At 43.6% G+C, this 24,311-nt stretch overlaps 1 protein-coding gene across 15 annotated transcripts in view; it reads right to left on the bottom strand.

The window, feature by feature from the left end:
* NCOR2 (nuclear receptor corepressor 2) overlaps positions 1–24,311 on the bottom strand; it is a 545,344-nt gene that overhangs the window by 140,792 nt on the left and 380,241 nt on the right. For 14 of the 15 annotated variants that reach the window (XM_073586135.1, XM_073586128.1, XM_073586134.1 and 11 more), the window contains exon 17: positions 11,787–11,849. In XM_073586135.1, coding sequence (XP_073442236.1) covers positions 11,787–11,849 — 63 coding nt within the window. The remainder of the gene's footprint in view (positions 1–11,786; positions 11,850–24,311) is intronic. The other variant, XM_073586123.1, reaches the window with a different exon arrangement.

Genomic DNA, 24,311 nt, shown 5'->3' on the forward strand with positions numbered 1-24,311 from the left:
TCACATGCCCGCCAGCTACCAGCCCCAGTACTGGAGAATCCGTACAGTAGGTAGTGTGCACGCTTTTGAGGATCCACAAGTCTGCAGTCACATAGATTAACAGCAGACTTGTACCCACAGACGTCAGCATGAGCCCTTGTAGTAAGCGCGCTGCACTAGTCAGGGTCAAGGAGACCTATCGCAATGGGGTAGGCCCAACTGATTAGTTTGCTATGGGGCCCTAGCTCTTTTGGCTACACCCTAGAGCGAAATATTCAAGCATGTTTGCAAAAGTCTAATGAAATTCTGGCGCTTAAACTGTTAATTTAGCAGCCGATTCTGGCACAGAATGACACCTGCTAGCTGTAACATGCTCTGTTCATCCCCAATAACACTCCTGTTTGCCATAGATTTATTGTGGCAGAATACTGGACAGGTCAGGGCAAGTAAGGGGCAGATATGAGCCATGCCAAATAAACAAAACTTGAGTCATCTAGAGATTCCTAAAGCATGCAGCATGAATAAGATAAATCCAATCTGCGACAGGCAGCTGAACCAGCAAAAGGCTTCATTTGTTTAATCAAATACCTTTGTGGGCCAGAAAAGCATTGCATCCTGTCCAAAGTTTTAATAAGCAGATGGATGTCCTCCACCCAGGAAGCCACATCTGCCAAAACTCTCCCAAGTAACAGTTCATGAATTTTTCAAAGTTTGTATTTATTGATTGTTCTCCGTAAGAGACCAGATGAGACCAATAAGAAAAAAAAATCAACCCATGAATTCCATGTACAATACTATAGCAAGGTGAAAGTTCTAGTAAAACACTGCAAAAATAAATTGCTGCTGGTTAACCTCTTCTGCTAACAAGCAATAAACTACCTCCATGTACTACAAGGCCGGCCAGATCGTCAAATTTGATCTAAAATCTATAGCCGGTTAGGATCAGCAGTAGAAGTTGGAACCATACAGCATGTCCCATAGATTTTTCATGGATTCATTTTTGTTAAAACTGATTCTACGAGATAGGAAAATATGGCATTGTCCAATGCATGACTCACCACTAAGGTACAGTGACTTGCAAAAGTATTCACCACGCAAAAAGGATTTAAGTGCTCCAGCTACTTAAGTAAAATCCAGACTTTATTCAATCCATGTAAATGTCATACAGATGGTCCAGAATCACATTTGGACAAAGGGGAAAAAAGCGATGCGTTTCGATAGCAGCAGCGATCTTTATCAAAGCTTGATATGAGCTTAGTGGATTGCTTGAAATCCCATCCACTATGCTATAACATCTGGCCGCTGTGGGTTGGACGCTGCAGATGTACGCTGCGTCCAACCCGCAGCTTTTATGGACCGTGGAAACATACCCTAACTGTTCTGCTCAGACAGTTACATCCGCCAAATTAAAGTGGCAGCCCCCAGTGGCTAAAGTAAAAAAGAAAAAAAAAACATTAAAGTTGTACATTTAATATTGTATTAAAAATAATTGATTACGGTATACACGGTAATCAATGATTATTAATAAAAATTTAAAAACTGCAGCACCTTCCCTTTAAGGAGTCTTCCACAGGTCTTATGGCAAACTCAAAATGGGCCTTACAACTTTTTTGTGTAAGTAAAGGTTTTTTTTCTGCCCACTCTTGCATAAATGCCACCTCTATGGACACCTCTTATTGTGATCATATGGACAGATACACCAGTTTCTGCTTAGGAACTCTGCGGCTCCTTCAGGGTTACCTCTCTGATTAAGGCTGTGTGCCCACGTTGCATTTTATTTAAGCGTTTCCGCAGCGTTTGAGCCGGATCAGACACTGCAGAAACGCTTAAAAGAAGCTTCCCATTAAATTGCATGCATTTTTGGCTTTTTGTGCCAATGCATGCGTTTTTAAACGCTTAGAAAATTCGCTTAGCGGCTAAAAACGCAGCATGCTCATTATTTTCCACATAGCTGAGCGTTTTTAGCCATTTCCAATGTTCCCAGAACCCGCGCGAAGAAAAACGCATCAAAAACGTGCTGTTTTTGTGCAAAAATCGAGCAAAAAACGAACGGAAATAAAACGCACGGTTTCTGGGAAGGAGTCCAGTTTTCTAAGCATTTAAAAACGCTAACGTGGGCACAAAGCCTAACAGCCTATTTGCCTGGGATGAGAGATTTGGTTGGCGGCCCTCTCTTGGCAGATTTGTTGTGGTACCATGTTCTTTCCATTTGATAATAGCAGCCCTCTCCCAAAAATAAAATATAGGGGGGGGGTCTCATGGTAACAGACCCTAAATAATCAATTTTGGTCATGGTGTTTTCATAGATTCTTGGTATTCATGGCTGTCAGGCCAGGGTCAAAAGGTCAGTTCAGTAAGCTGTGGGAGCCACAAGCAGGTTGATTCCAGTTCAGATCAGTTGTTTTTGGCGCAATTTTTATGCATTTTCATTGGTGGTTTCAGAAAAAAAAACAGGAAGAAGTTCTTTATAAAAGGCCCACTTCTTGGTCGGTTTTCCCATTCATCTATTGAGAAGAAAAGAAGATCCCATAGAAGAAAAGAAGAACCTAGAATGGAGAACATTATTCAACAGCTATTTTTGAGGACCAGCAAGGAGGATGGAGCTGAATGGCTAAGGAGCTGCTTGGCTATAAAACCACAGCAGCAGCCGAATCTTCTCCTCCAGATCCACGTTCCCCTCACCAGTCCCCGGGAAAAGAATCGCCTGCCTCGCGGAGAGTCGGGAGTGCCTCCGTCGTCTTCAACGAAGTCTGGCAGCCACGCAAAGGAAGTGCGCGTGAAGTCACAGCGGCCCTGTTCCCAGAAGTCTCGCAGCCCAGCGCAAGACCTTCACAGTCGTCATCTGCCGGCGCTGGAGACGTCATGTGGAGTCGCACCTCCACCCAGGGACACACTGGCTCAGTTCCTTGCCAGACGCAACACCATCATGGAGATCTGCTGCACCAGATTCTGACATGGAGGATGACCGCACGTCGACTGCTGCTGCTCCGCTGCGTTCCCCCTATACACAGGGCTTTAGCACGGGCTGTGATGCGGATGTGGACCAGGACACCGATTTTTCCAGAGGGGGTGAGATGTTTCATGTGCCTCTGTCTGTCTCACACCAGCCTCAGATCACTTATTACAGGAATTTTGGCTGGGGCTTTAGATGATGCAGCTAATCCTGCTTTGCTTACAGCCAATCAGCATATATCTGATGTAAACAGTGTCCCTTCTATCACTAACAGCATTGTCCCACAGAATCTTTTGAAAGAGGCGCTGATTTGTGAGTTATCTCCTTTGGGCTTCCATTTGAGTGCCTCCATCAAGGATATTATTTGAAGTAGAAATTATGTTGATCTGTTTTCCCCATTACCACAGAAAGAACAGCTGGGTAGATCGGAAAGCAAAGAGGATAAGTCCGATTCAGATGATCGAAAGCGCAGAGCTCTTAAAGCGAACCTGTCAGCTGTTTTGGCCGCTACAAGATGCGGCCACCGCCTTTTAGGGCTTATCTACAGCATTCTATAATGCTGTAGATAAGCCCCTGATCCAACCTGAAAGATAAGAAAAATACGTTTTATTATACTCCCATGGGGGGGGCAGTTCAGTGCAGTCCGGTCCCATGGGTGTCGCAGGTCCGGCGCTTCCCATCTTCTTTCACTGCCGCCCTCCTGCTTCTTCATTCCCCCCCACCGCATCGCGCTCCTGTGCAGGCGTACTTATCTGCCCTGTTGAGCGCAGAACAATGTACTGCAGTGCACAGGTGGCGGGAAGAGTAGACAGGGAAGATAAATAACGCCTGTGCAGGAGCACGATGCCGGGGAGCGATGAAGCAAAAGGAGGGCGGTGTCGCAAGAAGATTGGAGGCACCGAAACAGGACCTGCCACACCCATCGGACCAGACCAGCCCCCCCCGGTGAGTATAATAAAACTTATTTTTGTCATCTTGCAGGTCGGATTGTGGGCTTATCTACAGCATTACAGAATGCTGTAGATAAGCCCTGAAAGGCAGTGGCCGCATCTCATAGCAGCCAAAACAGGTGACAGGTTCCCTTTAAATCTTTTAATAATTGGCTCCAGGCATTTTCCTTTTACTCTGCTGTTCACGGTGAAAAGTTCCCTAATTTATGTAGTGGACTTTTTCAGCATATCGACATAATTTTGGAAGCCTATCATAACTTTGTAGGCATGGCCTGGCTTAGTTATGATGAGGCTTTTAGTCAAAAATTGGCCATTCTTCCAAACGTTATGTGGGGTGTTAAGGATGTTGGTCTTTGGATCAATTTGATGCTCCCACAGAGACACTCCTTTGTAAAACAGCCATTCAACAATTTTAATAATAAGAAGGGCCTTTGTTTGTGTTTAACAAAATGTTCCTTTTGCGGGGGTTCTAACCCCATGACTAAGGGTATGTTCACACTGGGCATTTTTTTCTGCTTTTTTTCTGCAGCAAAACCTGATTTCTTGGCAGGAAAGAAGCTGCAGCAAAAATGCAGGTTTAGGTGCGTTTTTGTTGCGGTTTTGATACTATTTTGGTGCTATTTTTTGGTGCATTTTTTACACTAACTTGTGTCTCTTTGAGCATGCTAATAAGGTTGAGTGCCATCAGAGAAAAAAAAACAAAAAACTGCTTCCTGTAGAACCACCCATATTTCACTGTGAACGTGGCAATACCCCATATGTGGCTGTACAGTACTACTTAGTCATGCAGAGACACTTGGGAGGAACGGAGCGCTATTTGTCTAATCAAGTGAATGGGTCTGTGCACATGTCAATGTGTTTCCAGGGACCGTGTGTCCATGGGCAAAACACGCTGACATATCTATTTTAATGTCAGCACGGGCCATAAAACGTCCCGCACACTTGCATACACATAACACACATTGATGTCATCCATGTGACACGCATCCATGTGACACACCGGGGAAGAAGCATTACAGTAAGCGCTGTTGCCCCGTGCTGGGTGCTGAACACGGCTCTCATCATTCTCCCCTGCTCTGCTGGCGATCGGCACGAGAAGGGAAGAATGATGAAAGTTACATTTAAGTAATAAAAGAAACAGCAGGCGGTGGCTGTTGGGATTATTACTCCCATCAGCCTACCCCTGCTGCTGCTAGTAACAGTAACAGCAGAAGCGGAGGATGGGAGTATTTATCTTCCACTACTACTACTACTTTTTTAAATACGGTAATTAAAAAAAAAAAAAACGGCATGGGTACCCCCCTATTTTTGATAACAAGCCAGTCAAAAAGTTGCAACCCTCAGCTGTCAGCTTCAGCAAGGCTGGTTATCAAGAATAGAGGGATCCCCACGCTGTTTTTTTACATTATTTAAAGAAATAATTTTAAAAAACCGCATGGGGTTCTCCCCATTTTTGACAACCAGCCTTGCTAAAAGTCACAGCTGGGAGCTGGTATTCTCAGGCAGGTAAGGGGTCATGGATATTGACCCCCCAGCCTAAATATAGCAGCTCGCTATGCCTGGCTATTCCCACTTGCCCTGTAGCGATGGCAAGTGGGAAGAGTCGGGCAAAGCGCCAGAATTGGCGCATCTAATAGATGTGCCTTTTCTGGGCTGCTATTTTAAGGCTGGGGGGGTCAATATCCATGGCCCCTTACCATGGATATTGACACCTCCCATGGATATTATCTTATGTAGTGTTGTCTTTGACTAATATTTACATTTATTTGGTGATCTGATAATTTAAGTGTGACAAACATGCAAAAGAATAGGGAATTCAAGAAGGGGCAAACACTTTTTCACACAAGGGTGTCAACTAGAACTGGATCAATATGGTAAGCAATGACTACCTGAAGGTTTACACTTTATAAATGCAATCACAGAGTATTATGTCTTACTCACGCTGTCATTAAAGAGAATCTGTCAGCTGAATCATGCTACCCAAATCACAGGCCGCATGAATCAGAGCCTGGCTGTAAAATTGCAGCCAGGGATAGATTTCTCTGAAACACTGAAATTTGAAGAGCCGGCAAGGTACGATAGGCAGAGAGGAGACTAGACCAGCACCAGACCTAGCCGTTTTATTCCTAGCACCACTCCTGGTGATTGACATGTCTCTCCCTATATGTACACACATAGGAGATAGTAATCAATTACCGCAGGCGGTGTGGGGAGAAGCTGGCGGGTGGCGGCTAAGGACTAGTCTCATTTCTGCCGATAGTCCATGACTAGCTCTTCAAGCTATGGTATATTTTCTCTGAAACGCCAGAGAGGTTTGGAGAAAAATATACCTTGCAGCAATGGTTCAGCCACGCTCCAATTCATGCCGCCTGTGGTTTCTGGCAACATGACTCAGACAGGTTCCCTTTAAACTGTAGAAATGCAGGTATGGGATAAAGGCCTTCTAGACAAGGGAGTCAGGATGGATCTCTACCTAGAATAGTATTCTTTGTGATCTTTTATAAGCCAGCAGCATTTTCCTCTGAGTTTTCTGAGGGTGTTTGTCTATACTATGATCCCTTCAGCAGACTGCCGTGTTCTTGGAGGTGCCGTGTTACTCATCTGCTCTCGAGAACATCACATAACAGAAGACAAGTTTCTATTTGGGGCAATGTTGTTCTACTCTGGGAATAGTAAGAGTGCAGACTCTTTCACAATTTACGGAGAGAATATGATAAAATTGAAACACATTTTCAATTAGCCAATACAGCATTTACCTACATTAAAGGGACATTAACACAAAAAGAAAGCACAGAATGACAAACGTGCAAAATACTCTGTAGTAAAAAATATAACAGTAGTCAGCTAGTGCTAGTAGAAAGATGATAACAAATACAGGGTATTTAGTCGATACGTTTTTTGCAACAAATGTATACCAAGCTACTCCACCTCGTCACGGTAACCCTTAACGGAGCAGTCCCTATCTAATGTATTTAAAACTTGAACATGTGAACAGTGTCTAAATGAGCAGGATTCAGACAGGCGCTTCCTGATGTGGGCACGTGGTGTTAGATAGCTTTTTATGTGCATGCCACACAAGAGAGGGGTGGGGATCTCCCAAACCATGCATAAGCAATGGTTTTTAATCCATTAAAAGGGACATTGTCAGCTCGGAATGACTGTTCAAACTAAGGTTGGTTTCACACTAGCGTTTAACGCAGCACATCGTGTGCGTACATGCGCATGCGTCCTGATCCCCCATCTTTAACATGGGGGCGCATGGTCTAGCGTTTGCACGCGTTCGTATGCGTTTTCGTGAGCATGCGGTTTTTGTGTTGTGCGCCCAGGCGCCACGGACGCAACCTGTTGCATTTTTGGCCCGTCCGACCTGTCTCAAAAAAACGCATGCGCACGCGTGCGTACCTAATGCGACAAAATAACACATTACAGCCTATGGGAACGCAGACGTGCGCATGGTCTAGCGTTTGCACGCGTTCGTATGCGTTTTCGTGTGCATGCGTTTTTTGTGGTGTGCGCCCAGGCGCGCCGGACGCAACCTGTTGCATTTTTGGTCCGTCCGACCTGTCTCAAAAAAACGCATGCGCACGCGTGCGTACGTAATGCGACAAAATAACACATTACAGCCTATGGGAAAGCAGACGTGCGCATGGTCATGTGCATGTCAGTGTTTGAAATCGCATGCGTTTTAAGAGTCAATATGGCTACAAACTGGTTAAAATGCATGCGCATAAAATAAGCAAACGCATGCAAAACGCTTGATGCGCTTTTTGTATGCGTTTGGACTGCGCACGCAGCGCAACGCAAAAAAACGCTAGTGTGAAAGTAGCCTAAGCACAGGCTTTTGGGGCACCATGGCATTGCCAAATATTTAAGGGCCAGTACGTTGGCTCAGTGGTTAGCACTGCAGCCTTGCAGCCCTGGGGTCCTGGGCTCAAATCCCACCAAGGACAACATCTGCAAGGAGTCTGTATGTTCTCCCTGTGTTTGTGTGGGTTTCCTCCAGGTTCTCCGGTTTCTCCCACACTCCAAAGACATACTGATAGGGAATTTAGATTGTGAGCCCCAATGGGTACAGCAATTATAATCTATGTAATGTGGAATATGATAGCATAATAAGTACACCTTCCCACCTGCATGTTTTCTATTTCAACCCTTCTCTGGCTCTATAAAGCCAGAACTGTCAATCAAAGAAGAGGGGAGTGAAGATAGAGCAAAAACAAGCAGGTAGGAAGGGGTAATTAAAAGTCTGGTTACACCATGTTGCATGATGCCATGGATGCACTGAGCGCCTGTACTTATTTTGAACAGTCATTCTGTGCCGACAGTCCCTTTAAGTCACTGTGATTTTAGATAGATACTCTCCTTTTATATTGGCGGAGTGCAGCACACAGATTTTGTACATTGGGCGAGATCTTCAAGATAGGAAATGTTTTCAAGAAATCCAATTAACAAACACTTGTGTTCTTCTGATATCTGAATATTTTTAAAAGTAGTTGTCCACCAAATCCAATTCTGTACCCTGAAACAGCAGTTATTTCTGCTGTCACCCAAAAAAGGCCGGCAGTCGTTACCTTAAGCTCCAGAGCACCAGTAAAAAAAAAGGTCTTTCTAAGGGCAATCCTATTACTTGTAGTATGTGCTGTGCACCCCCTATTGTTATTCACTTTATATTAAAAGTAAAACAGAAATATGTACAGAAAAATTCTGTGTCTGAGAAGATCAGTCATGGCTCTCCTCCTCCTCACTGTCCGGTGTGTGGCTGTAACACAACTAGCTGCAGCTGCACCAGGAGCCTCCCCCCAGTCTATGGAGAGGGGGAGGCTCCTGCTAAATGGGCAGGGCTTCTGTTGGCCAGGCCACCAGCTAAATAAGGAAAAATTCAGCCTGATAACTCCTGTCTTCTACAAGAGTCTTGCAGGATCATACAAAAATGCTGCAGACAAACTAACAGTCAGGAATTTAACTTAAATATTACTATGTCTAGTGTTCCTTTAATGGGATTAGCACATTTCTAGCAACAGCCAGAGGGTCTCCGGTACAAAAGACAAGCTCGTTCGTAAGGAATTTACAAAGTATTAACTACATTGTGGTAAGCTTCTAAAGAAGACCTCTCACTTTTTACCTGGTCTAAATTAACTTCTTCCAAATCTAGCATTGTTGTTTTTCCTTTCTGTCCTTATCAGATCTAAAGATATCATACCTTTCTACTTCCATCCTGTTAGCCAAGAGGGTGTGATCTTCAAGAAGACACCAAAAGAAGAGTGGAAGATCATGTCCTCTTGGCGAACAAGACTAGATTTGCATACAGGGCACACAATGGAGGACAGTGCCATATCTCTTTAAGGGTAGGAAAGTATAAAGAAATCACCCAGCTTCACCCAGAAAAGTAATAGGATTCAAGAAAAGTAATTAGATTTATTTCTCACTTGTCATTCGTGTCATTCTCACAGCCGCTATTAACCGTTAGTTTCCTATGTTACAGAATTGCAGTGTAGCCGCAAAAAACGTACGCGATACTGTGTCTAAGTATGGCATCCGTTTTTCTAAGAGACTTGAATGGGCGAGATTCATCCAAATTACCTAAGAAATTAGTGCGGGATGTGATTTATTTTTTTTTTCACGCGCAGATTCAGTTAGTGAAAAAAAAAATCGCTCCTCTGCACTGCCCCATTGAATAACATTGGTCCGTGTGCTGTCAGTTTCTTTGATGGACAACAATCGGACGGAAAATACAGTCGCATGTACGAGCCCTAACGGGCAGGAAAATAAAATTACATTCAGGGAAATGGCAGCATTTAAAACAGGTAAGAATATTACATATTTATCACAAGTGACAGGTCCTCTTTAAACATTCAAATTATAAATGTGTTTTCTAAAAGACCTGACCTGTATATGGAATATTGCAATTGTTGGTAAATATGATAAGGATAACTGCTCCCTTTACCAATTCCATCATAGCAGTATGATATAACTGAAGCATGTGTCCATGCAGACCGCAAACAGCATACCCACAGTACGTCACAGCCCATTACAAGCTGGCCAGATATTAGCTTATGACTAGACATCACAGAAGGAAGGAAATAATATATTCAGTGTAGTCAATTAAATAATGAGAAAATAAAACAGAATTAAAACGAGCTAAAAACAAAAAAAGAAAGATTGCAGGTAACACGTACTGCCATAATATTACCTGGCCATGCACAAATTCCAACACCCCTGCCTGTGTACGACTTATGAAATCAATGCCGCCTTGCTTGCCAGCTCCGTCGCTCGCTAACATCATCATTCAGAACCTATCTGTGCTGACACCTGAGCGCCAGGAAGCATTAACCCTTGCCATCGGACTAAATGTAAGCAACATATGGTAAAGCATAAAAGCGCTCCATACTTTCCGAGCGTGGGAGGAAGATCAGTTACAGTCCTCAGCTCTGCTTGGTGTTACATTTGAAATTCTCATGAAATATTCAGTTTCAAGGCATGCATGGATTTCCTGAAACCAATGCAGACAAGACAAATTTGGTAGAGTCATCCATTATTTAGAGCGAGATCCACAGAAGACGAACGGTGCCTCTGTAAAACTGGGCTCACAAACACATTTCCGCCGTAAAGCAACCTTGAAACTGCCAGTGAATGGCTTTGTGTTCTGCTGTATTGTGAGCGGAAAAAACACACAGTCCAACCTTGATCTGTTAATGACACTCCTCACATTGAAAGAAAGGAATCGGTATTGAAAAGATAGCGCTAGCCTTCAATTTCTGAGTATCACCGGAACAAAGCCGCTCTGTAGCAGTGGAAATGTCCAGCTATAACACCTGGTAAAAGCGCCGTTCACACTGTAATTACAATAATCAACAATTCACGAGCCAATGACCTAATTCTCGGAGGTGAGAGGCGTGAAATGTACCTGAAGAATATCTCACGGCTATGATTCGGTTAGTGACGTGGACACGATAGCCATACAGGTGACTTATCAGACCGTTCATGAGGTGGACGCTTTAGACATACCGATAACTTATGAGACTGTTTGTCTAAAGCATCAGCAATGAATGAAGAATATGGTGGTTCAGTGTCTGCATTGCCCAAGGATTAAAGATAGGATCACACATGAAGGACAATCAATGATCATTGTGGTTTGGTCCAGATGAAGGCTTGTAAACTTTGAAACACGTTGACAATAAACCGCATTCATGCTTCACCATTGTGTGTGATCGTATCTTTGAACCTTGGGCAGCGCAGACTCTGAACCACTGTATTACTCCTTTATTGCATTTTATCCCATTAGTGGTCCTGCTGCAGCCCTTACATGCTTCTACAGGAGTTGTGACTGTCACAACCCTATCAGGTGAGCGTACCTATAATATCTTATACCACTTTGTTATCAGATAAGACCCTATATGCGCTTTTTTGTCTCTCCAGTGTTAGCATTTGATTTATTTTTTCTGAAGCATCTTGGTCACCAACAGTCTCATAAGTTACCTGTATGTCTAAAGCATCCGTGTCACTAAGTGTCGTAAATTTCTTTTATGTCTAAAGAGTCCACATTACTAACAGTCGCAAAGGTGACCTGTATGTCTAAAGCTTGTGCATCACTAGAAGTCTCAAGGTAACTGCATGTCTAAAGCATCTCCATCACTGACAGTGACGCGGATGCTTTAGACATACATGTAAGTTACGGTACTGTTCATGACGTGGACGCTGTAGACATACACAACTTGAACCAGTAAGAGACACACAAGATAGCATGTTTTAATATTGGATCTTTTGCGATGAACAAGGCCTCAAACTTTGGATTTAACTCAGGAACAGCCTACACAAGCAGCACAATATCTTCAGTAAGATGCCAGGAAGGGCAAGAGCTACAGAAGGTAGAAACCCTGTATCCACCACAAAAGAAGTACTCTTACCTTTCTTAGCGGTTTCCATTTCCTCTTCAGTCCACCGCGAGCTTTCATTCATTTCCATCGCTGCTGTAAAAACAAAACGCAGGAATATTTGAGTTAACCAAAATCGAAAACCAAGGCGCGCGGACAGGTGTGCTACTGTCATAACTTCACGCTACAAGACTGAATGAGACGGTACCCACTGACCGCCAGAGGGGCATACTACACAGTTCGCTGTGTAGGTATCTACATTTCAGGACATGCTCCTGGTGGAGGTGGAGGATCATGCCGGACAGCAGCCCCAGGTCTAGTACTGACTACACAATGCAATCTGAGGGCTTCACCTGCGAGACATTTTTGCCAGCGTGCATTGTAGAAATTCAGTTTCTCAGCCTGAAAACATTCACTACCATTCCACTTCTAATGGCCCATGAAAGCGAGAGCAATGGGCTGCGGGCACTTAGAGTACTGCACTGATTGGACTACGATAAAACAAGAACAGTTCACCTAAAGGACAAACATGGGACAAGAAGGGGGGAAAGTTGCACAGACAATTAAAAATAGCAGTGCTCTTCCTGCAGAGCGTCTGTCGCGGCAAACCTCCGACAACTATTAGGTCTGGCCCTTGGGAGGACATGAAGGCACATCGCTTATAGTTCACTGCACAAGATTTCGGTTGGCACCTCTCATAGGCACATCACAAGTAATTCTGTTTTATGAGATTCCCCACAGCCACAAGATAGTAAGAGATAGGACACCAGCAGCGTATGTCTGCCATACTGTGTGATGGAGAAGAAACTCGGCACCCAGATTACCCGGCCGCAGAACGCCACTACAGCACAGATCGTAAAGTCTAACACCGCAACAGATGGCTTTCCTGTGTATTCATTAATTAGTCATGAATAGAACATTCTATTAAAAAGTCGTCATTGATCAGGTAGATATACAAAACACATACAATTCTCAGTAAACTGGATTAAAGGGAGTGACACAAATGTTGTATAGGAAACATTTTAAAGAAGGTCCTAAGTTCAGTTTGTGATACTTGTCTAATGACTAACTAAAAAGTAGATTGTGAGCTCTTGCTTGAAATGTTCATGAGCTAAGCTGTGTGAACAGGACACTGATTAGTGGGAGTATTCTTGCAGTAGTACTGCAAATATGATGCCAGATATTAGGGCTTGTTCACACATGGCTGTTATGAGGCTTTTGTTTTCGACTTTTTTATTTTGTTCCGCAAAAAGACAGCATTTTCCAGCAATTGCAAAATAATTGAGATTTCTAAATTCTCATTCGCAATATTTTTTTTTCTTGCGTTTTTTGACCTGTAGTGCATTTTATTTTAAGCAGCATGTCTATTCTTTGAGCATTTCTACTGCAGTTTTTACCTTTGAGATCAAGGTGGCTTGGAAGAAAAGAAATACATTGAAGACGAGTATCAAAAATTTATTAAAAATAAGTGCAATTCCTGCTGCACTTTTCTGTCCATAGCCTACTTTTATGCAGAAACAAATGCATAATAGAAAGCTACATGTGAAGGCTTCCCAATATGAATGCTAAGGCAGGGTTGTCAAGATGCAATCCAGATGCATTTTTTCTGCAATTTTCAAAAGAATTGATAAAAACACTGGCGATTTTACCAAGCTTACAAAAAATCACTTCTCAAAGGCATTGTCTGAAAGTGGCCTTAAAGTGCATTTTGGGCTGGTTATTTATATACGCTTTAAAATGTAATTCTTAGAATGAACAGATAGAACATTCTCTACATAGGCTATAGCAACCGGCTAGGAACACTCTGTATGTACCCAATGGCGCCCTCTTCGCCCCCGCTAGTTACTAGCTTAGAGAAGAATGGACATAGCTGCCTTATGCTTGATTTTACATGGTGTGGACCAATGTTGCAGCATATTCAGGTTTTTATTATGGTATTTCACCTGCACATACATTCATGGAGTGAACAATGTTTATGAGGTTTGCATAAATGGTGCCTTTCCTACAACAATTTAGTTTTTCCTTGGGCCATAGTGGTACTGTTAAAAAGTCCATTTTGAGGGTGGAGATAATAGGTTGTCATGTGTTGGCTATATCTAGCCTTCAATTTTGGAACACCCTTTACATCAGAAACCAACAGTGGTTATTGCTGTAGGAACCAAGAGCTTAGACTAGGAGGGCTTTAAACTTTAGACTTTATTCACACATCAGTACTTTTGATCAGTATTTGTATACCAAAACCAGGAGCGTCTCCAAAACACCGAACAAGTGTCAATCTTTCAATTATAGTTTTTCTCTGCAAATTCCACTCCTTTTTTTAGTGTACACACGCGGATACAAAATACTGATCAAATATGGACACGTGAATGGTGCCTTATACAGATGAGCAATGTAAAACGCGTATGTAAGAATTCTACGACTTTGTTTAGATTCCGAGCAATCGTCTTTCCTTGTAGACAATGTTCATTCTCGTGACTATTATGCAGTAGTTAATCACTGTTTTGTGCGTAAAGTGAAAATCAATCCAAATCGAACAATAACAAGGCTTGTTTAGCTGTTAATGAAATGTTGTATCTACAAATGCTAGACGATACTGAACTCATTGCTTCCTATAAAGAAAGGAGCACTCCACAATCCCACCAGATGTGCTGCACACCCGCATTAGGACAAGAGCAAGGCCAGTAGTTTGGGGGGCAGTCCTTGCACATCCTAGGCTGCCTACCTGGTGACAGTTATAATAACGTCAGATCACTGGAATAACATTTCATGCATGGAATAACCTGCACCACAAAATCTTTAGTTTGCAAGATTTTATTGTTAAATTTTGTTCTTGACTTTTGCTATGATCAAAAAAATATTGTGAAAGAAACCTTATATGTGTTTCACCAGTGTTAAAGATTTACATCGGAGATGAATAATTGTTGTATCAGAGTGTGTTTATTTCCCGAACCACGTCAGTGGCTACGGACACTCATCTGAGAATCGGTCCAAGCGAATGCATTCTACAGTTTTCTCAGCAAAGAACAACTGTCTAGGTGAAAATTCAAATGTAAATTGGCCAAATTGTCATTACAAGGATTGTCTGGTCTAAACCTTCAAGTCTGCAGTCATTCTATGTGACTGCAGACTGTGCGATGTGAGGATTCACAAGACTGCTCACTGTGAGAATTCTCCGGTGCCGGGAGCTTGCAGAAAATGACTGCAAGTATGCGATATACATACTTCCAGACACATTTTTCACTAGATGGGTGTGGCCTCGCTTACTGCAAGTCTATTATTTATTATAGCACCATTTATTCCACGGCGCTTTACATGTGAAAAGGAGTATACATAATAAAAACAAGTACAGTAATATTAAACAATAGAGGTCACGACTGGTACAGGAGGAGAGAGGACCCTGCCGGAGAGGGCTCACAATCTACAAGAGATGGGTGAGGACACAGTAGGTGAGGGTAGAGCTGGTCATGCAGTGGTTTGGTTGATCAGTGGTTAATGCAGGTTGTAGGCTTATCGGAAGAGGTAGGTCTTCACATTTCTTTTGAAGGTTCCCATGATAGGCGAGAATCTGAAATGTTGGGGTAGAGAGTTCCAGAGTAGGGGGGATGCGCAGTAGAAACTTTGTATGCGATTATGGGAAGAAGAGATAAGAGGGGGTAGAGAAGGAGATCTTGTGAAGATCGGTGGTTGCATGTAGATATGTACCGAGAGACTAGGTCATAAATGTGTGAAGGAGACAGGTTGTGGATGGCTTTGCATGCCATGGTGTTAGGGTTTAGAACTGGAGTCTTTGGGTAATGGGGAGCCAGTGATTTGACTGACAGACGGAAGAGGCCGAGGAATAGTGGGTGGATATGTGGATTAGTTTGGCAGCAGTGTTTAGAATAGACTTGAGGGGTGCGAGATTGTTAGAAGGGAGGCCATAAAACAGGAGATTGCAGTAAAGTCAGGAGATGATGAGTGCATAGCCAAGGGTTTTTGAAGATTCTTGGTTGAGGAATTGTCACGATCTCCACTCTGTTCCTGTATAATATGTTACTTTGTGTAGGGGTTGTGCTGGGTTTGTGCTGCATCATCTGTGTTCACTTTCTTTGATTAGTCTTCTACATAAGCATGCTAGCTCCTTCACTATGTGTCAATCGTACACTTGCTGTTGCCTGTGTAAGTCTGATCACTCTGTGCTCTGCGCCTGACTTTATTCCCTTCCTGGTCTTAGACCATTTGCTTGTGACTTGACTTCTCTTTTGCCTGCTCCCTGTAAGCTATATTGCCTTACTGGTTTTCCTGACCCCGGCTCGCAAATTGGATTTAGTCTTAGTACTGCACCATTTCCTGGACATGACCTCGGATCGTTTGACCTCCCTTTACTTATCCAGTTAGTAGTATTACATTACTATCTGTTATAGTAGTCATTCTCTCCATTTTAGGGACTATTACTATAGTGACTCCCGTCACAGGAATGTATGGGATTCAGGAAATATTTTTGCGTTGAAGTCGGCAGGAAGAGTAAAGGGCTTGGATATGTAGTTTGAAGGTGAGATCACAGTCTAGGATTACTCAAAGGCAGCGAGTTTATGGGACTGGTGAGAGTGAGCAGCCAATTAGTTTCGATGGATAGGTCCGTTGGGGAGCGGGGGTCGAGTGAGATGGGAGAAAGATGATGAATTCTGTTATGTCCATATTAAGTTTTAAAAATCTAATGGAGAAGAAAGATGAAATAGCAGACAGACAGACAGACATTTTGAGATTCTGGTTAGTAAGGAGGTGATATCTGATCCAGCGAGGTAGATCTGTGTGTCATCAGCATAGAGGTGATCCTGCAAGCCGTGAGATTCTATGAGCTTTCCCAGGCCGAAGGTGTAAATGGAGAAGAACAGGGGCCCTAGGACTGAACATTGCGGGACAGATAGTGGGCAAGGTGAGGAGGTGGTGTGTGAGTGGGAGATGCTGAAGTCAATTGAGCACGGCCAGAAACAGTCTAGTCGGAAAGTGGCCGGGAATATGCATATCATAAAGCTGTGGTCAAATGACCAACGCCGAAGAATCTTCACAGCGACCAGTGTGCGCAATGTGAGGATTCACAAGTCTGCAGTCAAATAGAATGACTGCAGACTTGTCCAGTTAAATGGAGTCTTTCAGCACAGGATGACTGTTCAAACCAAGTACAGGTCCTTGGTGCATCGGCCAAACATTTAAATATACCTTCCCATCTGCTTGTTTTCCCTCCATCTGCACCCCTCCCCTCTTCTTTGATTGACAGCTCTGGCTTCATGGAGCCTGAGAAGGGCAGATATACATAGAAATCAAGCAGGTGGGAGGGTGCATATAAATGATTGGTCCCGCTATGCTGCACAAGGCTCCTGTACTTTTTTTGAACAGTCATTCTGCTCTGACAGAGTTCTTCAAGATCAGACAACCCCTTTAAAAGGAATCTGTCAGTACAGGATGTTTGTTCAAACAAAAAGTACAGGCAGTCAGTGCACTGTGGCATAGCCAAACAATTAAGTACACCTTTCCACTTACTTGTTTTTCCTCTATATCTGCCCTTCTTTGGCTCTATGGAGCCAAAGCGGTCCAACAAGAAGAGGGGGTGTAGATAGAGGAAAAACAAGCAGGTGGGAAGGTGCACTTAAATTTTTGGCCATGCTAAGGGTGCAAAGAGAGCCTGTACTTGGTTTGAACATTCATTCTGTGCTGACAAGAGTCCCTTTAACGGGTCAATGTTCAGTGCAAGTGCTGTCCAATTTACAACAGAACAGCATTGGCAAAAGAAATACTGTTTGTGAATACAGCCACAGTTCAAGGCTATACAAACACACTTTGTAGCTTAAAGGGGTTGCCCACTACTAGTACAAACCCTTCTTGGCCCAAACAAGAGAAAAACAAAAAACCTATATTCACCTTCCATGACAACGCCATTCCAACAGTGTCAGCACTCTCTGTCCCGGAGCTCTGGTGCGGTGGAATGACATGTGGTGCCCAGCGCATTATCAGTGCTGGCGTCACTGTCCCTTTCTGATATAAACACTAATTTTACTGAAACAGCAAAACAAGGTCTAGTAAGTTACATCACTGGAATCAGGCTCTCAGCACCTACATTATGCTGCTCTCAAATTAAATGGAAAAACCTACTGACAGATTCTCTTTAACCCCTTCACGACATTCGCAAGACATGTACGGTGGAAGTCGGAAGCGGGTGTATGGATCGTGTTCTTGGGGAGAGCTTGCACCATACTCTGCAGGTGAAGGCTGTGCTAACAATCGCAGGTGCATTGTCAACCTGTTAAATGCCGCTGTCGCATTTTTGACAACTGCATTTTGCACGCGCCGTCATGGGTGCACATCACTCTCTACGCCCATCAGTGTGCTCGTAATGTGTTAACGGGTTGCCGATGGGTGAAAAATAACAGTCGGGAGTCAGCTGATGACCCCGTGACTGTCATTGGAGCTCTTTCAAAGGAGACACTGTGGCATTGCTGTATATAGCACAAGCGATCGGACAACCACAGCTTCAAGTAACCTAAAATGACAAACAAGTAATGAAAAAAAAATTATATATATATAGGTTTTAAAAAATAAAAAAATCTATAAAAAGTTAAAGTCACCCCCCCCCCTTTTCCACATTAAAATAAAGTGATGTATAAAAAGAAAAAAAAAACACATGAAGTGTCGCTGCGTTTAGAAAAGTCTGGTCTATCGAAATTAAAAAAAAATAAAAAATAATTAACCCAATCGGTAAACCCCATAAACGGAAAAAAAAATCATGGAGGTCAAAACTACGTTGTTTTTGTTTTTGTTTTTTTAGCTGTTGTTGCAAATTTACAAAAAATGCTGACAAGTGCTCAAAATGTCATACATATCCCAAATTGCTATCAATAAAAATGTCGCCTCACCCAGCAAAAAATAAGCCGTCGCACAGCTCCATCAGCCGAAAATGAAAATGATACGGGTCTCAGAAAATGGTGACATAACTCCCAAAAAATAAAATACCGCAATAAAAACTGGACCTGTTGGGTATCACCGTAACCATATTGATGAGGCGAATCATATTACAAGGTAATTTTTACCACAAAATGTACACCAGAAAAGCAATTCCCAAAATACAATGTCAGAATTGCATTTTTTATTTTCACAATTTCTCCCCACTTGTAATCTTTTTCCTATTTTCCAGTACACTATAAGGAAAAAGGAATGGAGTCATTCAAAGGTACAACTCGTCCTGCAAAAACCAAGCCCTTGTAAATCTATATGGGCAGAAAAGTAAAAAAGTTATTGCTCTGGGAAGAAGGGGAGGAAAAAAATGAAAACACAAAAAGCAGGATTACTTACCTGTAATACTCTTTTATGGAGTCCACGACAGCACCCACTGAGAGAGGGGATCTGCCCCGAGGAACAGGAAACCTACAGAAATAAAAGGGGTGGTCCCCCTCGCCCACTCAGTTGGATTACAGAGAATGAGAGGAACCGCCAAACAAATTTTAGTCCTTTGCCATAGCAACAAATCTCCACTTACCTAATTATTCACATCTATATATACAGCCATGTACATATATATCATCACCCCCCAAGTGAACTATGTGCAACATTATAATACTAAGGGAGGGAAGTGAGTGGGTGCTGTCGTGGACTCCATAAAAGAGTATTACCGGTAAGTACCTTTATCCCATCTGGAGGACTTTAACCTTTTGCTGAGTAGACCAGACAGATTGCATCTCTGATCCATCGGGACATGGTGCTTTTCGTGATTCCAGACCTCTTCCTGTGGCCCTGAAAGGACACAGAGCCCTGCTCTGCCTCCAGGGACGAGTTCTGTCTATGTACTTAGGACAGCTCTCCTCACATCCTCCGGAGAAGAAGGATTATCAGAAAAGGAGGGAAGAAAGATCTTCTGACTTCTATGAAATCTGTCCGCCACCTTAGGAAGATATGAAGTGTCTGGCTTCAAAACTATCCTATCCTGAAATATTAACAGGAAGGGAGGGTTAATTGATAGAGCCTGAATGTCACTCACTCTCCTAGCAGACGTTAAAGCAACTAACTGTGTTTTAATGAAGCTGAGTCTAAAGGTTCAAACGGAGGCCCCGTCAGGGCATCAAGGACCAGGTTTAAGCCCCAAGGGGGTAATCGAGTAATGTGTACCGGGTTGTTAAGTTCACACGCTGAGATAAATCGTACAACCCACCTATCCCCCGCAATATTGAGACCATACAGGGCTCCCAGAGGTGAAATCTGAACTTTTAGCGTATTAACTGAAAGACCCAGCTCCTGACCCCGCTGCAGGAATTCAAGAATGGCGGTAATAGGCACCTCATTAGAGAAGGTCCCTGTATGAAATTCAAGGAACCTCCTCCACACCCTACTATAAATTCTTGTTGTGGATTTTTTTCTACTTTGCAGAAGGGCATCAATCAGGTTACTAGAGAACCCCCTTAACTTTAGTAACTGCCTCTCAAGCTCCACGCCGTCAAGTGTAAACCCTTCACCTGAGGATAAAGGAATGGGCCCTGAGATAGCAGGTCTGTATCTGATGGGAGGATCCAAGGATCAGAAATGGACATGGCTCTGAGCCACGAAAACCAAGGCCTCTTGGGCCAAAAGAGGAGCGATGAGGATCACGCTCGCTCTCTCCTCCCTGATCTTCCTGATGAGCAACGGGAATATCACCATTGGGAGAAACGCATACACCAGATGGAAAGGTCAAGGAGAGTGGAGGGCATCGACCATCTCTGGCCGGTCTGCTCTGTTCAGAGAGGCAAACCTTCTGACCTTTCTGTTGGCTCTGGTAGCGAACAGGTCTATTTCTGGAAGCCCCCACAAGTCCACTATCTTTCTGAAGATGTGATGACGGAGCATCCATTCCCCTTGATGCAAGGTATGACGACTGAGGAAGTCCGCCCTGAAATTTTCCACTCCCCTGATATTAGAGACAAGAGATGGGATTCTGCCAGTTGAAGGATTCTCGTAATAGACATCAGAGTCCTTGATCGTGTTCCGCCTTGTCGATTTAAATATGCGACGAATGTGGCATTGTCCGACATGACTCTCACGTGAGACCTGTGTAGCTGTGGGAGAAATTCATGTAATGCATGACTAATAGCTTTCAATTCTCTTAAATTAGAGGAGTTGTTGACTTCTTCTATGGACCACTGTCCCTGGATTAAGCTATCACCTAAATAAGCCAGCCAAAGGGACTAGCATCCGTGGTAACCACCCTCAAGGGTCTTACCAACCACGGGACTCCGTTAGAGAGATGATCTTGATCCAGCCACCATGACAGGGAGTTAACTATCTCCAATGACAATGTTATTCTATCATCCAGCTGACCTTGTAGCCGCTCCTCCTCCTCAAGGACCTCATACTGCAGCTGTCTATGAAACTGGGCCCATTGAACCACCGGAATGCAGGATGTAAAGGATCCCAGGAGGAACATAGCGTCTCTCAGACATCTGAGGGCTATTGCCGCCCTCACTTTATGCATTGTTGTCAACATCTTTAACTCTGGGAGGAGACATCTCTGACTTACAGAATCTAGATGTAGACTCAAGAAGGACTGAAGAGTTACCTGGACCAGTCTGGACTTGACCCAGTTGATCATCCAACCTAAAGCCTGCAGGATGAAATTGTGTCAGCAAGTCGATCTTCACATTGGGAGGCAGACCTTCCTACCACCAGGAAATCATCTGAATATGGAACCATCAATGTGTCTTTCAGCCGCACATAACCCATCAGCTCCAGCATCAACTTGGCAAAGACCCGAGGAGCCATGGATAGACTGAAAGGCATTGCCGTAAACTGAAAATGACTGACATGACCCTCCATGATGACCGCCACTCAGATATTTCTTGAACCCGGGCATGTATTGGTAGATGATAATAAGCATCTGTGAGGTAGCGCTGTTATTCAAGTAGGGGATACTCGCTTAGCCGCCACAACACCAGATCCGACACGGGGATTCATAAAACAATTATATTCCATGCGGTTTATTCAGCCTCATAAACCCACAGCAGTAACATACAGTTCATAGAATCAGCATAACGTCCATGACAGAGTTCAGCTCTGTAATCCCTGTGGTCACACAGGTTATGCATACACAGGCTCTTCAGCCTCAGATATCTCACCCACGTCAGGGTTTCCTCATAGTTCCTTCATCATGCTGCAGAAATCCATTCCCTCCAGGGAATCATCAGGCACATGCAGCCATTCAACCCAGCATTCACGTGCTGTCAGGAAAGGAGACATCTCCCAGCGGGACCTTCCACAACGGACCAACCGAGTCCCAGCATTCACCCATGTGACCTACCCTGGCCACATTATATTGTGCACCTGCACTTCCTGAGGGTGTGCTACGGAGTCTCCTGGGGAGGACATCTTAGCATCCTGCCCCAGCCCCACTATAATCTTTTTATAGATCCATTGGCGCCTCCCCAGCTTCCAACTACTTGTCCAACTACTTCCGGGGCAGGAGCACTTGCTACCTAGTGCACATGCGCGGCCCGGCTTCCCCGGCACCATGCAGACCCTGGACTAATGGAGGAGCCGGGCGGCCGATGCCCGCACCCCGCGCCTTCCGGATGAGTGCCCATCACACCGTGCTCCCACGTGAGCCAGGGCGGCATCTCCCGGACCCCGGCCTCACGCCATCCTTCACCAGACGAGGGGGGAGCTGACCAGCAGGACTCCCCCGATGCAGCTTCTGGCTCTGCAGTTGCTGCCGTTCTCAAGGACACCACACAGGTAGCCTCACAGCCCAGGTATTCTTTTCTTTTTGCAGGTTCCCATAGGAACAGGAAACCAACTGAGGGGGATCGCCCCTTTTATTTATGTAGGTTTCCTGTTCCTAGGAGCAGATCCCCTCTCTCAGTGGGTGCTGTCGTGACGAGGAGAAAAGCGGAAATTGGCCGTGGCTGGCCTGAAGGGGTGAAGTAGGTTATATTTTGTGTTTTGGTTTTTTAAAATGTAGGTGAACAGTGGGCGCTGTAAAGGCTATCTGATGAATGCATCTGGGGCAAAATCCTAACATGATGCTAACAGACATTTATTGGGTATTATTGGTATAGAAAAAAAAAACTGTAAAAAATAAAAAAAGATTAGTAACTGGGTATGAATGTGTCCATCTGTTCTATGTATCAATGTCACAATTTACTGAATGGCAATAAAAGCAATCTTCACTTTTCTAAACATGTAACAGCTCAACTATCATCATTATGCAGAAAGCCTTGTTTCAAGGTGTGAAAGACAGAAAAGTATTACACAGGGATCAACAATCAAAAGCAAATGGTCTGTTCACAATGTGCATCCTTCCACTCTTGCTGCACGCACATGGAGCGCACAGCACAGAGGTCACACGGATACACAGCAACCCATCTGCAATTAAAAGAACGTTCTGTGCCAGTCTACCAGAGGGATTCTGCTTAACCCCTTCATCTGCCGAGAGCTGTTCCATCCAAACTTCAGTAAAGGGCATAGGATATAACTGAGCTCACCAATTATACAGATTGCAAACTTTTAATATTCAGATTGTGGTTGCATCTGAACATTTTGTCTAAGTGCTTTTATCACAATTAATGATGATGGATTAAGCTTCAGTGACGGCTATTAGAGAGATAGCCTCTATTACACCGTACCCAGTGTTTGATTATGTATCGCCTCACTGGAAGCGGGCCATCTCTGCCTTAAGATTTTACAGTAAATGAGCATTATCTTATCAATCTTGAGGGACTGTGCAAGCCAAAAGCAGACGCTTCAAAACTTGTGGCTCTGTGCTAGCTAGAAGGGAAGAAATATGACAAGAAACTTAAGGCGTAGATATATCGGTGCTTAGCCCTAAATGCTTGTTCACATGCTACTTCTGAAATCTTATGCACATGCTACTTATTTTTTTCTTGCAGATTTGAATCATCAATGAGTATTTTCAGTACAAATTTTTGCAGCAAACTCTAGGGTTTTGCAGCAGAAAAATCAGCTACACATGTCCTAAGGGTGCTTTTTTTCTGTACATAAACTGTGGACAGAGATTAACGGGTATTCTCACCACAGACATTTAAGGTATATTCATCATAAACGGCATTGTACATCTTTAGAGAACAAGGGCATGCGCGAACCCTACCATTCATACTCCACTCTGGATGGGTGACCTCCATTCTCCACAAAAATACATACCACCAACATCTATCAGACATTTTAGGTTCATCCCGTAAATAGACGGTAACAATTACATCAGAGTTCAGAAACCTATTAATACTTCTTTATTCAGATACCATAAGTGTTTGAAGGGGTAAGTTCAAATGGTGCGGTGAAGAGAGTCATGCGTAGCTCAAAAGGCAGGTTTACAGATGTTTGTGCCCTACCCCACCAGCCCAAATGTTCCTCTCAAATAGAAAATTATTCTCAGCATTTCTCACTGTGGTGAAATTACAAATTCTAGCATACCACGATAGCCATAGACTTCCCAGTCTGTATCTCTACAAGAGTTACTATGAGGAAGTTGTCGCCAATTTTTCCCTTTACACGGTTGTAAAACTACAATTCGCAGTATGTACTTACAGCCACAATAGTCAAAGA

Source organism: Dendrobates tinctorius, unplaced genomic scaffold, assembly GCF_039654945.1.
Source record: "Dendrobates tinctorius isolate UK_male_01 unplaced genomic scaffold, ASM3965494v1 ptg000090l, whole genome shotgun sequence".
NCBI lineage: Eukaryota > Metazoa > Chordata > Amphibia > Anura > Dendrobatidae > Dendrobates > Dendrobates tinctorius.